The 16163-nt window shown below is 50.0% G+C and overlaps 5 protein-coding genes across 5 annotated transcripts; 3 read left to right on the top strand and 2 right to left on the bottom strand.

The window, feature by feature from the left end:
* Positions 1 to 279: 279 nt before the first annotated feature.
* On the top strand, positions 280 to 1980 carry N7511_001564 (argininosuccinate synthase; the record flags this gene model as incomplete). The annotated part of the gene is made up of 8 exons (XM_057123989.1): positions 280 to 294; positions 425 to 467; positions 526 to 567; positions 620 to 640; positions 699 to 1384; positions 1441 to 1520; positions 1571 to 1646; positions 1693 to 1980. 8 exons carry the CDS (start codon positions 280 to 282, stop codon positions 1978 to 1980), a joined length of 1251 nt encoding a protein of 416 aa, XP_056989722.1.
* A 386-nt stretch (positions 1981 to 2366) lies between these two features.
* On the bottom strand, positions 2367 to 4011 carry N7511_001563 (putative salicylate hydroxylase; the record flags this gene model as incomplete). Its single annotated transcript, XM_057123988.1, has 7 exons — positions 2367 to 2401; positions 2449 to 2777; positions 2857 to 3595; positions 3665 to 3722; positions 3773 to 3849; positions 3902 to 3906; positions 3965 to 4011. 7 exons carry the CDS (start codon positions 4009 to 4011, stop codon positions 2367 to 2369), a joined length of 1290 nt encoding a protein of 429 aa, XP_056989721.1.
* Positions 4012 to 7034: 3023 nt separating this feature from the next.
* On the bottom strand, positions 7035 to 8477 carry N7511_001562 (uncharacterized protein; the record flags this gene model as incomplete). The annotated part of the gene is made up of 2 exons (XM_057123987.1): positions 7035 to 8366; positions 8421 to 8477. The coding sequence occupies 2 exons, from the start codon at positions 8475 to 8477 to the stop codon at positions 7035 to 7037; spliced, it is 1389 nt and encodes a 462-aa protein (XP_056989720.1).
* Positions 8478 to 9790: 1313 nt separating this feature from the next.
* N7511_001561 (glutamine amidotransferase subunit DUG2) lies at positions 9791 to 13133 on the top strand (the record flags this gene model as incomplete). Its single annotated transcript, XM_057123986.1, has 6 exons — positions 9791 to 10180; positions 10266 to 10391; positions 10438 to 10569; positions 10619 to 11167; positions 11216 to 11402; positions 11449 to 13133. 6 exons carry the CDS (start codon positions 9791 to 9793, stop codon positions 13131 to 13133), a joined length of 3069 nt encoding a protein of 1022 aa, XP_056989719.1.
* A 732-nt stretch (positions 13134 to 13865) lies between these two features.
* On the top strand, positions 13866 to 15088 carry N7511_001560 (putative LaeA-like methyltransferase; the record flags this gene model as incomplete). The annotated part of the gene is made up of 3 exons (XM_057123985.1): positions 13866 to 13942; positions 14024 to 14131; positions 14296 to 15088. The coding sequence occupies 3 exons, from the start codon at positions 13866 to 13868 to the stop codon at positions 15086 to 15088; spliced, it is 978 nt and encodes a 325-aa protein (XP_056989718.1).
* Between the last annotated feature and the right edge of the window lie 1075 nt (positions 15089 to 16163).

The following is a 16163-nucleotide window of genomic DNA, read 5'->3' as shown; positions in this document are numbered from 1 at the left end:
ATTGCAGCTAAAGCAGATAGATATACATATTCCAATCTGTCTCTGAGCCCAAACCAAATTTTCCTGTAAAATTGGCCCAATTGATCATGTATCTAGCTGTATAAATTAGTTTGAATAGCGAAACTGGAGGGGAATCAACCTTATCTCTTATCAGCCGGTGTCGGACCGCGTGACTTTCCCCGGCCCGCACCAAAACCGCATTTTTTCGAATGACTCAACCTTCTTCCTGTTACTCCACGTTCAACTTTCATTCCCATTACATCCCATCAATCACTCACAATGGCTCAGGGAAAGGTATGATCTTCCGCTGCTTCACTATAAAGCATTGCGCGCTCCTTTTCAATTCCATCTCACACCGCTACCCCTCCCCCGCCACTTTCAATGGCCCGCCATGTTTCCCGATTATTGACACTTCGTTGCGCAGGTTTGCCTTGCCTACTCCGGCGGTCTCGACACCAGCTGTATCTGTATGGAATTTATGAGCTTCTCAATTGGTCAATTGCGGTTACTGATGCGAAACTACAGTGAAGTACCTCATCGAGGAGGGCTATGAGGTCGTCTGTTTCAGTAAGTCGCAAATGTGATCTATCCAATGACTCAATCGCTAACCTCAACACAGTGGCCGATGTTGGCCAGGAAGGTAAATAACAATCAATGCGACATCAATTCGACAACGATCTAATTTATAATTATTTCAGAGGACTTCGAGGCTGCCCGCGAGAAGGCCCTGAAGATCGGTGCCCTCAAGTGCGAGATTGTCGACATCCGCCGTGAGTTCATTGAGGAGCTTTGCTTCCCCGCCATTGCTTGCAATGCCGTCTACGAGAACGTTTACCTTCTCGGTACCTCCCTGGCCCGTCCCGTCATTGCCCGTGCCCAGATCGAGGTTGCCCAGCGCGAGGGCTGCTTCGCCGTCTCCCACGGCTGCACTGGTAAGGGTAACGACCAGGTCCGCTTCGAGCTTGCCTTCTACGCTCTCCAGCCCGACATCAAGGTCATTGCCCCATGGCGCGAACCTGTCTTCTACGAGCGCTTCAAGGGTCGCCAGGACCTTCTCGACTACGCTGAGCAGAAGGGCATCCCCGTCACCTCCACCAAGTCCAAGCCCTGGTCTATGGATGAGAACCTGGCCCACTGCTCTTACGAGGCCGGTATCCTGGAGGATCCCGACACCACCCCTCCCGCCGACATGTGGAAGCTCACCCAGGACCCTCTGTCCGCTCCTGACCAGCCCGAGGACTTCACCCTGACCTTCGAGAAGGGTGTTCCCGTCAAGCTTGAGTTCACTCAGGATGGCAAGAAGAAGACCGTCACCGACTCCGTTGAGCTGTTCCTGACTGCCAACACAATTGCCCGCCGTCACGGTGTTGGCCGTATCGACATTGTAAGTCAGCTGAACTCAATACAGCCCCAAGGAGCGACCTCGCTAATATAAAATAGGTCGAGAACCGTTTCATCGGTATCAAGTCCCGTGGCTGCTACGAGACCCCCGGTCTCACCTGCCTGCGCTCCGCTCACATGTAAGTGACTAAGTGACCCTCTACGTTATCCACTTAACTGACATATCCAGTGATCTCGAGGGTCTGACCATGGACCGTGAGGTTCGTGCTCTGCGTGACTCTTTCATCACCTACAACTACTCCAAGGTAAGCCATTTCCAACCCATGGACTGATCCGATCTAACAATTGTAGCTCCTGTACAACGGCATGTACTTCTCCCCCGAGCGTGAGTTCCTTGAGTCCTCCATCACTGCTTCCCAGAAGTCTGTGAACGGTCAGGTCCGCTGCCGCGCCTACAAGGGCAACATGTCCGTCCTCGGCCGCTCCTCCGAGACCGAGAAGCTCTACGACATGAGCGAGTCCTCCATGGACGAGATCGGTGACTTCTCCCCCGCCGAGACCACCGGATTCATCAACGTCTCCGCCATCCGTCTCAAGAAGTACGGCCAGATGAAGGCTGCCGCTGGCGAGCGTCTGTAAACGACGTTGCGAAAATATTACATACGCCCTCTCTTCGACTGGAATGATTGGATTGCCATATGTTGACCGTCCCTGGCACCGCCATGTCGAGTCTCGCTGGTTCAACTTCCATGCGTTCATGGGATGGTGGCTTGAATGACTGTATAATGAACTAGAGAAAAATAGCACCAGTTCGGATGAAACTAGGAATCAAAATTGCGAGTGAATCATCTCATTTCCCTGCTCTCTATAAGAGTCAAACAATATACAAAGGATCAATCCAATCAATGCAGTATGTGCAAATGTAAAAAAAAAATAACAAGATATGCGCGAGGTATATGCCGAAAGTTAAGTCGCTAGTTGGCCAGAAAACAAATGTTGAATGTATGTAATCAGAATCTCAAAAATCAAAGGTTAGGCCGAGCCTTTCCCTGCTCCATTTCTGCCCACGGATTAGCACGTATCCCTAAGGAGAGGGACGCAACATACCAGCCCAAGTCGTCAAAGCCTCCTTTTCAGCATCCCAGCCCCACAGGAACTCCTGTGTCCTGCGATCAGACCATTTATCAGGATTCTCGCCGCTCGCTGAGGCAAGGAACTGCGCGTCGCGGGCAACCTGTTCAGGGCCATCTGGGAGGTGCAACGTGATCCGGTTCTCTGAACCGGACTGCTGAACTGTCTCGGCGCGCTCTTTGCGAGACTGTTCATATGCACTCAGTGCCAATGGGATCTCCGCTCGTGATGTTATGCTCGAGAGCAGAATTCCCAGAGCAGCAGCATCTTCGACAGCTTGGGCGGCGCCTTGAGCGACGTATGGACTGGAAATGACATCAAGATCAACATCCCAGATCAACAGAGAAAAAGACAAAGGGAGAAAAAAAACAAAGATTGACCTACAGCATCGGATGACAAGCATCACCAATCAAAGCAACAGACCCCCGAATCCAAGTCTTCAAAGGCCGATGCAAACACAACTTCCACTCCAAAACCTCATCGTCATCGACGAGATCAATAAGTTTCCGTACCTTGCTATCCCATCCATCATAGTTGTCAACCATGGCCTGCTTCGAACCCTTTGTGGTCCACGACTCCTCTGAGCCCAGCACATCAGGATGAAGAAGAACAACATTGTACAGTTGATGATTTCGCACCGGATAGGCAATAATATGCCTATTCGGACCAAGCCAACGTGTCGCCTCGGGCTGTTCAATAAGACTCTTGAGCTCAGGGTCCTTGACCATGATCTCTCTGGGCAACATGATCCGGTACGCCGCATCACCGGTTGCAACAGCCTTTAAGGAAGAATCGTCGAGAAGATGAGCCCGGATGGTGGATTTGATCCCATCTGCTCCGATCACGATATCACCTCTGATAACCGTACCGTTTGACAGTGTCACGCTTGCTGGGTCAAAGGATACCTCCGATACTGGTGAGTTCACCCGTAGTTCCACATTTGGCAGAGCCAGTGCTTTCTCGATGATGGCATTGTGCAGATCGGCCCGGTGAATTACTACTTGCTGCCCGTAGGTTTTGTTCACAGGCATTGTGCCGAGCAGGGAGCCATCTTCCCATCTGCGGACGTGGATGTGCTCTAGAGCTACATCTTGGGCGTGGATTAGGTCCGAGACGCCCCATCCTTGGTCTGGTCAGTCTTGCTTTCTTTTGATCGTTTCCCTGGCAATCATGGTGCTGGGGAGTGACTCACGGTCAAAGAGACGGAGCATATTTGGAGAGACTTGGATGCCTGCTCCCACTTCCATGAGCTGCAAAATGTTAATAATGCTCTCTTGGGGACTAGGGCAGGTGAGTTTACCTTGGGGGCAGCTTCCAGAATCACGACATGGTGTCCTCGAAGTCCTAATGTCAGAGCTGCTGCCATGCCGCCAATACCTTGATATTGTCAGTTTCTCCAGACTCGCTACAATTGATCTCCGGGTCATACCGGCACTGCACAGTATCAGTCATTTGTTCTACGTGTTGGAAGGCCGCAGAAATCAATACATACCCGACGACAATCACCTCTAGAGGTAGATGAGCCTGTGAAATATCCATCACGAAGGATCGAACCGAGAAATCAAGACCACAAAAGAAAAATATAGTATAGACAAAGGCCACGAAGGTATTTGAAGAGGGAGAAGGGTCAAAAATGATTTTCAATTTTATAGCGGCAAACCCCAAACGAAGTATGCCCGCTATTTCTATTCCGTCCCACCCGTTCCAGAACACCGTGAAAAAAAAAAAGCCCCCAAAATAATTGACTCAATCTAACTTCAGTTCATCTGTTCCCCCTTGCATTCTCTCCGCAGACCGGGGGGAAAATCCCCCATCTTGTCTCGGCTAAGTCAGAGGCGGCACTTCCAGGGTTGGTGCGGGTCCAACTGTTACAGGAGAGACGATCACCATGCAAAATGCAGACGACAAGACCTGTTCATGTAGGATGAACTTGCATGACCAATAGCTCTCTAAGCAAACAAACAGCCATCGACCACCACTCGAACCCCAAGCCAAAAAAGCAAGTCTGAGAAATCCGAGGGAAGCCCTGACCCAGTTAAAGCCCGGCTCTTTGCAGACTCTTCATCTGCCGAGCCTCCGATTTCCACGCGTCGGACCCCCATCTACTTTGGGTCTTCTTTGATGCTTCTCCCCAAGACGGCGAGGCTCGCGTCTAATGATACCTGGCGCATCACGGTAGATTCCTGCTCAGACCACTGCCGACGACGTGATGTCTGATCACTAGACTCAATATTGTGGCGATGTGACTGGCTCGACATTCAAGTCGTCCCGATGTCATTCAATGGGGAAATCCAGGCTCTCAATTGCAATCCGCTACTTCCGCAAGTCCAATTGCAACTAATTCTCCAGCGCGGATGGTGGTGTCTAGCTATCAGCATTCTGCATTCAGCATTCGGGGGGCGATATGTTATCCCCGGACCACTTTCCTTTTCCGGCTTTGTCTGGACAACCCTGACATGTCTGGACGTGAATTATTGGTTCGTTTTCACCGGTATATCGAGACTTGGAGATTCTTCTGAACACCTGAATATCGGATTATCACTGGAACATGCAGGTCTACGGGGGTTTGGAGACCGTTATGCCTGTGCTCTTACCCCACAGGCTGATCATCGGCTACTGCGGACTCTGGTCTCTACCGACTCGACAAGACTTTTCGGTTGTCTAGTAATACTATTCGCATATTTAGCGATCAATACAATGACTCCTTACCATTTTCCAAATCACCCTTATTTTCTCGCCACCCAACCACCACCCCCGCCACAATGAGCGTCAACTGGTTCATTTCCGTCGCGTGCACCCATATCAATGCGAAAGGGGCAACATATGTCCGATAAACATGGAACAATAATCTGCAATAAAAAAGCAGAATTATCACTCTCTTTCCCAAACAGTCGATTCCCGACCACAGATCAGACAAAACACTCGAACAGGCCAAATCGTATATGCAATGAGGCTGTGAGCGGAGCACGGGTCACCTCCCCGGCCGTCAGACCACCGGAATTGACACTGAACTGAGTATCACGGTCAATCCTGAAACATGATGGAACAACGGATATCCACCGCGAGATATGATATGTACCGCCCTGTCATATCTAACGTGGAGTATAAGGTTAACGACACGGGATATTCGTGATCATCTTTTCTCTGCCGAATCAACAACTACAACATACAGTTCACCGGAGGACAACTTACAATATACAATAAAAATCTTACGTCCCACCAGGAATCCGAGCATAACAAAATCAAAAACCGGGTACTGTCCCGAACCATCCTGAATTAGATCAGATGAACCCCTATCCTGGCAAGATTCACACAAAATACCCTTCAGCAAAAGCCGCCTTTCTTGATGGTCCCTAGATCAATCTTATCAGTTGCATCAGTCCCACTTCAAGCTACAAAACTAAACTGAATACAGGCACACGGGATGGTTGGGCATTGCTTAGCCGTTCACCTTATAATAATCGGCTTTGGATCGGCAAGCGCGGGAGGTTTGTTAAATTATTTGGTAAAGTGTTTCCTGTTGAAGAATTAAGTTGGTCTTTATGGTTTGAAGCCGGGGTGGTTCGATGTTTTGGGCAGAGCCATAGTAGTAAGTTATGACTGCTTGAATTGGGGTTAAGGATATGGACTAAACAGCCTACTAGCCAATATTCTCAGGCTACTGTATACCATTCTTCATGAAATTACGCTCCCATTATCAGAGAATTAAATCCATCATTTGAATTATTCGATCGATGACATATGATTTGCAATTATCGTTATGCTCAATCGACAGTCTAAGGCGGAGAAGTCGACAAGAAGCGACCCAATTCAGAACCTGCCTGGATTCCATGACCAGCTCTTCTTATCTAGAGAATAGTGCATAGTGATATCACCAGTGTTGATAGTATCGACAAACAGGATTCCATTGTCATCGCTGAGCTGGCCATAGAACGAGGCGCATGCATGTACACGTCAAGGGACCATTTGCAAGGCCCCAGACCCAGAGGCTAGGCGATGCAGATGTACATTGCTGGAGAAGAAATCCAGCAAATCATCATCCAATTCTTTACTTGCTAATTTCTTTATCGGAATGACGTCTTCTGTTGATCCTGACAGCAGGAAAATAGACTCGTATTGACTATAGCGCTCATAGGTCAGATTATGATTCAGGAAAGAAGTTATGTTCTATTTTTCTGATAAGAAATAAGTAGAAGAAACATCCTTGCGGAACACATGTATGATGTATGATGTTCAAGAAGATAAAATGAAGAACCCGCTAATCGCCAAATATGCTTGGAAAACAACAAGAGTCCTATGTGTATTCGTAAGAGACGTAGACATGGAAACGTGAGGGTTGAGAATATGAAAAATAAAAGAAGAGAAGAGAAAAGAGAGAACAGAAATAAAAGTATAGAAGAAGCGTATAGACTTGGTCATCGTAAGGGACATTGTCATGAAAGGTCGCATAAGCATCGGAGATGCGGCTCACGTATGTGCTCGTATATCCGGTAGAAAGACGTTGACAAAAGATCGGATATATGTACAAGTAGAAGATCTGTCGAGGGTAACTCAAATGTGTGTTATGATGTAAACATAAGTCGTAAGCGGCTAGGTCCCTTCTTCTTCTCCTTTGGTTTGGGAAGTTTCTCGCTTTCGGAGATGTAGGTGCCGGCCTTTGATGGTGCGCGACTGGGGGCACGGCTGGGTGCACGACTGGGAGCTTTGGTTGGGGCCTTGGATGGTGCCTTGGAGGGAGCCTTAGATCTGGAGGGTCTAGAAAAGAAGCCCGATGGAGCCTCGGAGGGAGGAGCTCTGGAGCGGCGTTCACTGCGATGCTCTGAAGGGGCAGCGGTTGGAGCCCGAGAGGTTCGGGAACGGCGAGACCGACGAGATGAGGCGACTGAGCCGTCGTCGTCGAACTTGAAGCGTGGGTCGCGACGGGCTCGTGCGGTGGTTACATCGATGCCGGACATGACTGCGGCGGTTGGTGTGATGAATTCGCCGTCGACGGAGGTTCCCATGCTCTCGGCTTGCACGTCTGCAACACCACGTCTCCACATGTCAACGGAGCTGAGGGCTTCCGTGTTGAGCTCCATCATATCCTCCATTTCTATCTCCGGTTCTGGGTGAGGTTGTTGCGGGTTTGGTGCCTCGGTGTCGTTGCCGGAGATCCTCTTGATGATTTTGTAACCGCCAAACATGACGACGGTGACACCCAGACCTACACCGGCGGCGATGAGGAACTGTGGACTGGAAAGGAGAGCGAAAACCGCGGGAGAGGCTGACTTGAGGGCAGTCAGTGCGGTGGGAGCCATCTTGCGGGCGACGTTGCTGATTTCCGCTAGTGTTAGAGCGACGGCAGCCATGGCATCTGGGTTCTTCTGGAGGTGGGCAATGGTAGCGGTGGCACCATGTTGCATACAGTGTGCCTCCTCTAAAAGCCACTGAGCACGATGAACAAGTCCATCTAGCTCATTCTGATTATTCTTTGGTTCTGGGGGGCTGTATCGAGATAATGCGGCAGGGGATGCGTCCCCGTATGCAAGATCCATGTCGATGTGCGCATCAGATTTAGATCGAGCTGTTGACGGGCGAGACTGGTCTCGCACTGTGACCTCATGATGGGTATGACGACGGGCAATAGTCTGTGGGGGATCATATTGAGAGTCCCGGCGAGAGACGACCGTCCGCCCATCGCCATATTGGGACGGAGCGCGGCTACGTCCGCTGTGATGTCTTGATCTGCTCCGGCGCGAACCCGCCGCAGATGGTGCCTCTTCAATCTGATAGCGCTCCAGCTGCTCCAGGATCTGCTGCTCGGCGATTTTTGCATTTCTTTCTGATTGATATGCAGACTTTCGCTCGCGATAGGCATCCTTGGCATGGTTGAAAACTCCGAATAATTGCTTACTCTGAGACCTGTCAGAATGCGGGGGAAGCTTTGGTCCGGCGGAAATCGAACTTACCGTGCTCACCATTTTGCCGGACTTGTCAATGACGGCAATCGTTTGACCGAACGGCATGGCGAATAATGAGTCGTAGTGACGACTATCGGAGAATATCACTCATGGGAGATCGCCGGGGAGCGGTGTAAGGGTTGAAGACCCGGATATACTTCCAAGTCAAAGAGTCCAGGGTAGGAGGGAAAAAAAGAAGCAAGGTACAGGAATTTCAAGCTTAATAAGGCAGTTGAGTTTGCAACCCCAGAGATCAACGCGAAAGTCCGATCGGAGGCGTCCAGCGACGTCTTATGGTGGAGTTTGGACTGGTGGAGTGGAGTGGGAGGCTGGGTATGGCATCAAGGCGCATAAGTTGGGCAGAGCAGCGAACGAGAGAACCTGCAGGTCGTAGGGCAGAGTGTGGTTGGGTGCCACCGAAGGCAGACACGTATCAAAGGTTCGATGAGCTCACATCACATATCACAAGTTGGGCGCGAAGACAGGTGACCTGTGACGGTGCAGTACCGTACGGAAGAAGAGATTTCGCAGGGATTCCGGAACATAATCGGGTCAAATGAGGACGATATTCTTAGCCTCAGTTCCCGGACAAATCAAAGGACGACAAGGCTTCTAATCGAGCTTGCAAAGTATACAAAAGACCGCAAAGAGCGGTGACTCCTGCGCTCTGATTGGCTGCCGGGGCCACCGCCACTGTGGCTGCACACCAGCCACACGTGGCGCAGCACATGTGATGCTGACTAAGTCTCTCGATTTCTCCTGCGCAGCTGCAGGCTGCGGTTTCGGTTGATATCACGGTCATATAAGTTATCTGATCACCTATCCCTTGTTGTGACCTGTAGAACCTAGCATTCCATGACTCTATCGGACTGTCAATGACGCAATCCCCCCCTTTGAAACTATACCGGACAGTCCATTTTCTATAGAGAACACTGATCACCCATGGGCACCTGCAGGCCTAGTTCCAAATTCAAGTTCCAATGACGAGATCCAGGGGTAGACAAGTATGAATTTACTTGACTGAACTTACACCGTATCCGAGAGTCATATGCCTTATCTCCCCCAACATTTTAAGCCCAATCGTCGGTGTACAAGTACGCGTATATCCTTGCGATTTGACACCCTCTTTTCCCACCCGTGGACTGCACATCCCCGATAGAAACAATATGGTCGTTCGTCGACCTAGTACCCCGTTGGCTCGACTATCGTGGGAACCCAGGTGTGTATGACTTTTCTTAGAGAAACGGCGATGCGCGACCGGCGCCAACATGCATGCAAATCCACGGATAGAGACACTGTGTATAAAGATCCAAACTAACCAGTCGCAGGAATCAAAGGGAAGCCAGGGGTAAGTTGAGAATATTCGATGTCGCAATTGGATGTTTTTTGTTGTTCCGCACCGCCTCGATGATTCATCTTTTCTGGGGAACTTCACTATTTCCAACTTCATCCTCTGGAATCGAAAGCGTGTTCTCTTTGTTGCGTTTGGGGAATTGTCTTTTGTCGTGTGGAGAACTAAGAACATCAATTCCAACACTGACTCAATGGATCTAGAATCCGCGAGCCCCCCCGCCTCCGATGTCGAGGAAGGCAGAACTTGGGGTTCGGATGCTCGATCGCCTGTGACTCAAATGGTCGACGATGCAAGCAGTGCGCATTCAACCAGCGACTGCGGTATCGGCCATCGCGTCCTGGCGAGCCGCTCCGTCCTCGCTCTGGTTGTCGACGAGCATTGTGTGTTTGCGGGTCTCCAGGGAGGAGACATTGTGGTAAGTTGGTGTCTGAAATCTGGAGATAATTCCCCTCAACATCTCCAATGGATTATCGAAAACTTTGATCTAATTGTTCCGCCAGGCCTGGTCGCTAGAAACATATGACCTCGTGCTCTCCGTACACGCACACAAAGAGAGTGTACTTGGTCTCTATTTGTCCAATGATGGCAACCTTCTATTTTCAAGTGGTGGTGACTCAGTTGTCAATGTAAGTGATTCATAGAAAGCAGGTGAAATGATACTTATTCCGCCAGGTATGGTCCACAAGGACTTTTGAGCGCCTGTATTCTATCCATTCCCACCATGACGTGGGCGATATTTTCACGGTGGTCTATTCCTCAAATAATCAAACTATCTACTGTGGAGCCCAGAACACAAGTATTCAGGTACACGACACTCTCAGCTCTCCCCCAGTCAAGCTTCTAACGTGGACAGTGGTGTGATCTCTCTGAAGAAGGGTCAACGCTCAACCAGGCATCGTCTGCCCACCTCACAAAGCGGACACATCGCTTCTTTGATTCCCGTGGGCCGGATGGTACGCGTGCCCCAGGATCATCGGATGGTTCTCATTCTGTCTCCGATGGTGGTCGCATGTTGAGCTTCAAGCGGGATCACCATAAGCTCTTTGCCCACCATGGCTACGTCTACTCCATGTTGCTTGTCAAGGGCTTGGTTGAATCAGCTCCTTCCGAGGAAGTTCTGTTGACTGGTGCAGGTGATGGTGCGGTCAAGCTGTGGCGTCTGGGTCAACAGCCTGGATCTTCTCCGTCTCAGATTGCCAAGCTGCAAAACAGTGACCCTGTTCTTTCTGTGGCGGTTGAGGGATCTTTACTCTATTGTGGTTTGGCAGGCGGTGCTTTGAATATATGGAACTTGGATTCTCAACAGCTTGTTAAGCGCATCACCCGGCATATTGGGGATCTGTGGGCTGTGCACGTCATCCAAGGTGTTGCCATCTGTGGTGATTCCAGTGGAACAGTTAAGGTATGAAAGATCGGGCGCGCTTTGAGAATGATTGCTGATATCAACCAGAAATTCAATTCGCGTTTCGAGGAAGTTGGTGGCTGGGTTGCACATGAGGGTACTATGCTCGCCTCAGCCACTGGTCGCTTTAAAGACCGCCAAATCTATGCCACCGGTGGAAACGACAACTCAGTTGGCATTTGGGACTTGACCGAATTCTTTATGAGTCAAGAAGATTTACCCCCAATCAGTAACGGTATGTCTCAAGAATGCGCTTGTTGAACCTCTCTAACCCTTTGTAGATGAAATGGTTAATAGTCTTGCAAAATTCGTCTCTTATAAGACCATTTCAGCAAGTCCCAAATTTGCTGGCGAATGCAACCAAGGAGCTGCGTTCCTTCGTCGACACTGCAACTATCTCGGTGCCAAAACGAAACTATTAACTACTGGAGAGGAGACAAATCCAATCGTCTTTGCCAGATTCAATGCCACCTCACCCAACAAGGTTGACAAGACAATCCTTTTCTACGGCCACTACGACGTTGTTGGAGCTGAGACGAACCGACCCAAGTGGAGAACCGATCCTTATCAGCTGACTTCTATTAACGGCTTCCTGTACGGCCGTGGTGTCTCTGACAATAAGGGACCTATTCTGGCGTCTCTTTACGCTGCAGCGGATCTTGCTAGAACCAAGACCTTGCGGTGCAACGTTGTGTTCCTCATCGAGGGCGAGGAAGAGTCTGGATCTCAGGGCTTCCACGAGACCGTGCATCGACACCACGACCAGATTGGATCCGTTGATTGGGTCTTACTAGCCAATAGTTACTGGCTTGATGATTACAACCCATGCTTGACTTACGGTCTTCGCGGTGTTGTTCATGCTAACTTGGTCGTCACAAGCGACCACCCCGATCTACACAGTGGTATTGACGGTAGTACCTTGCTAGATGAGCCAGTCAAGGATATCACTATGCTTTTATCCACAATCGTTGGTCGCAAAGGTCAAATCAACCTACCCGGCTTCCGTGACGCTGTTCGCCCTCTTACGGATGCCGAGCAGAAACGCTTTGAGGCTATTGCAGATGTCCTTCTTCTTCAGCACCCGGAAATCCCCAACAGCCAAGCGCTTATCAAGTCGCTCATGCACCGTTGGCGGGAACCCTCGCTCACTGTTCACTCTGTGGAGGTTCCTGGGAGCAAGAGTCATACGACAATCGCCCGACGGGCCAAAGCGACCTTGTCTGTTCGCATCGTGCCCGATCAACAAGCAGACGAGGTAGCTGCGAACCTCACAGCTTACGCACAGGAGCAATTCGCTCTTCTTGACTCGCAAAACGACCTCACCGTGGAAATCACTGGCAAGTCAGACGCCTGGTTGGGCGACCCGGACAACGAAATCTTCGCCACTTTGTCAGAGGCCATCACCGCTGCTTGGAGCCAAAGCCAAGACAATGTGAAACATCAGTACCCTCCCGTCCTAGGCTCAAGCAACCAACCAGAAGCCAAGTCCGTCCCAACCAGAGGGCCCATTCCGACTCTCATTCGCAAAGATTCCTCCGATAGTCTCGCCTCGCATGTCGAGCGGGTAATCACCTCAACAACCACCTCTTCTGTCGGCAAAGAAGCGGCCAAACGCGCCGCCCAAACATCCTCTACCGTCCCAACCTCGTCCACCCTCACACAAGGCACTCCCACATCTTCAGAAGAATCAGTCGCCCTACCAATTCTCACCAAACCCAAAAACGACTCTACTACCGAACAGCCATCATCGCCTCGCACCGTGAAACCCATGTTCATCCGCGAGGGTGGTTCAATCCCAACTATCCGGTTCTTGGAGAAGGAGTTCTCAGCACCTGCTGCTAACCTCCCTTGTGGCCAAGCCAGTGACAATGCCCACTTGGATAATGAGCGCATGCGTGTGGAGAATCTTTACAAGAGCCGTGAAATCTTCCGGTATGTATTTGAACATTTGGTGGACAAATCATGAGTCCCCCATGGATAGGTGTGATGGGAGTGGAGTCAGCATCGCCATGTCTGTGAGATTTTTTCAGGTCTAGGCTTTCTTTTTGTTTCTCTTTCTTTCCTTTTGCATCCTTATCTTGTGTAAAGTACAAACCATAAATTATACCGCCTCTGATATATCGAATGTTCCCGTCAATCTCTGGTAGCTTCACGTGATCATGTGGTAGTTAGCCCCAGCGCCTACAAGCATAGAACCGCGAACAGGTCCATAATCCCAGTGCACAGCCGCGATCTACCAGCTTGGCGCAATCGATCGTGGCGGCTCGATTCCGAAACGGGAGAGCCATGCATGGATGTTTCTTTGTCTGGTGGAACTTCAATTCCGCCATAACTTTATACTGCATCATGGACACGTAGGGTTCACTTCTCGGGGTAGTGCTCGATGCTGAACACAGTAGACAGGTCTATTTACTGCTATCCAACCGAATGGAGAAGGCAAAGGCAGAGATTTTAGTTTACCTCATGTCATTAGATGGGATCTGGCTTTGTAGTTCTTTGTGCGCTGGCCTTGACCTGCGCCTGAACTGTCGATACATTTCACGGTTGTCATTGCCGTGAGACGGATTCCTGTGCCACTTCCTATAGGGCCCTTGCTCTGGGGGATACTTTAAGATCTTGGATGTTTTCTAGGGTTGGAATTCTTGATTCCGGTCTATGTTGCGCTTGAACTGCTTTCTTCTTTGGTGGTCCACTCCTGATGTTTCCAGTATCTATCGATATGGGGAGTGATGAGAGTATCTATCTTCTGAAACGGGATGAGGCTGAAACTGAACGGTATGTGTCTGTTGGATTGGCTCTGTAGACTACAACACGCTACCACATTCCTTCCTTTTTCACTAATTCATGACTCGATAGTCTCAATAATCAACACCGATTCCTGGTGAAAGTTGCAGGAAATATCCTGCACCCTTCAATCCCCACAGAGGATATCACCGCCGTCGCCGATCTGGGCACCGGAACAGGGTATGTCAAAATGCATTCCTTCCAAGGTTGCCATGCAGACTTCCTCCGAGAACATATCCAAAGAGCCCCCAACGCACACAAAGACCGGAAACATAATTTCCACACCCCAAAAACTCCCGACTTTAAGCTGTTTGTACCACCCAAACCAAGCTGACACATCCCAGAATCTGGCTCGAAGACGTCGCCAACTCCCTCCCCAACAAATCCGTCTACCTCCACGGCTTCGACATCTCATCTGCACAATATCCACCTGGAAATGAAATCCACCGGCCAGGAAGAAGTCCCATCCCGCTAAGCGTACACGACGCCCTATATCCATTCCCAGTCGAGCATCACGGCCGCTACGACCTAGTCCATATCCGACTGTTAACAGCCGGGCTACAGTACAGCAGCTATGCCATCGTGCTCCAGAATGCAAGGGAATTACTGAGTAAGTATATCCATCCATTCATCCATCCCACTGCAATAGCCGGGTCCCCCTCGGCAGATTCACATACAAACACAAACACAAACACCAGCTCAACCATCGCAGAACCAAACGGCTACCTCCAATGGGAAGAAGTAGACCATACAGCCTTCTGCACAGACAGCGTGCCCGAAATCCCAGCCATAACACAACTCCGCCAGTCCGTCATCGGCGCCATGCTGAAACTAGGTCTTTGGCCTTTCGCGCCGCAGCGCGTCCATCATCAAGTGTCCGCGGGCGGATTCCGGGATATACGACGTGTGACGTACACCACCGTAGGGAATGAGGGGATGAGGGGCGTTTCGCAGAAGTGGGTTGCTGGTGTGATTCGGGCGCTTGTGCCTGCTTCGATGGTTGTGACGGGGGAGGCGACAGATGAGGGTCAGGCTCGGGAGGTTGTGGAAAGATTGGTTGAGGAGTTTGATGATCATTGTGTTGGGGCTCGGGTGCTTGTTAATTTTGGTGTTATTGTTGGTAGGAGGTGTGATTGATGATTGTTTTTTAGGGGTTTAAAACTGGGTTTTGTATGAGCTTGGAGAATGGGTTCTGTGGGATGGGTGGTTTGTTTTACTTATTTGCTTAGACTAGGTGAGGCTCAGTTGAATTTATATGTTCTGTATGGGTTTTCATTTTTGAATGGCTGCTAGGACGAGATTTCGTTATCTCTATTCTTGATTCCTATTCTCTGTTCGCTTTGAGTCTGCGTCAAGTATAATGACAGTACGATAGTAGTTCTACTGTCTAATCAAGTGACTATTGCCGGTACTTCTGACCATCCAATGAATACGGCTGACAGACTTGTCCTCGGTGCACTGCAATAGGGCGGACTCCATGGATAAAGGCGTGCCTTCGTATATGTGCAAATCCACGACCATTTTGTACCTGGGCGCTGACAGTGCTGACAGGGCTACGTAGCTATGGTACGGATTGGCCCATGGTAAGCGTGGCCGGCCTGATTATTCAACCCATAGATATACTCATCGCGCCGAGCGGTAAATGTTGTGGTAAGCTTCGGATGAGCGGGAAGTCTGCCCTAAGCTTAAGCCATACCACTGCGCAACCACTGAGAATCCGCTAAACACTAGCATTTTTTGGCGTACTAGCGATGTTCCTTTTCTTGGACCATCTTGATCGGGCTATTGATATTGGCAGATCTGGGGTAATCGAAGGGAGGTTCCCCTTGTAGACATACTCATATCCACGGAGAGGCATCGTCAGTGGGATTCCTTTCCTCTCAGTTGTGGTAGCCAGACCGAGGGTTCGACGTGAGGAGGCTGGCCTGGAACAGATTATGATGATGAGTTGCAGTGCATCGCCATATTAACGCTCGAATTCCGCTGTCCAGGTATCAACCCCTTGACGAAGAACCAGAACCGGGATCTGTCCGAATACTATGGAAGCTCCAATGTCGTTAGGATTCCGGGTTTTCAAAGAAGTTATGGAGAGCGAGGCCAGGGTCTTAGCTGGACTAGGTCTTATCTCATCAGCTACTGAAGAATACTGCATCACTTCGAGCGTAGCCACCTGAATAGTTGTGGAATGGATAACAAGTGCCTCGTTGTCTTA

The sequence above is a fragment of the Penicillium nucicola genome (genome assembly GCF_028828085.1).
Source record: "Penicillium nucicola strain IBT 29836 chromosome Unknown utg000001l, whole genome shotgun sequence".
Lineage (NCBI taxonomy): Eukaryota > Fungi > Ascomycota > Eurotiomycetes > Eurotiales > Aspergillaceae > Penicillium > Penicillium nucicola.
Note: the sequence above shows the minus strand (reverse complement) of the source record. Positions and strands in the feature narration are given on the sequence as shown.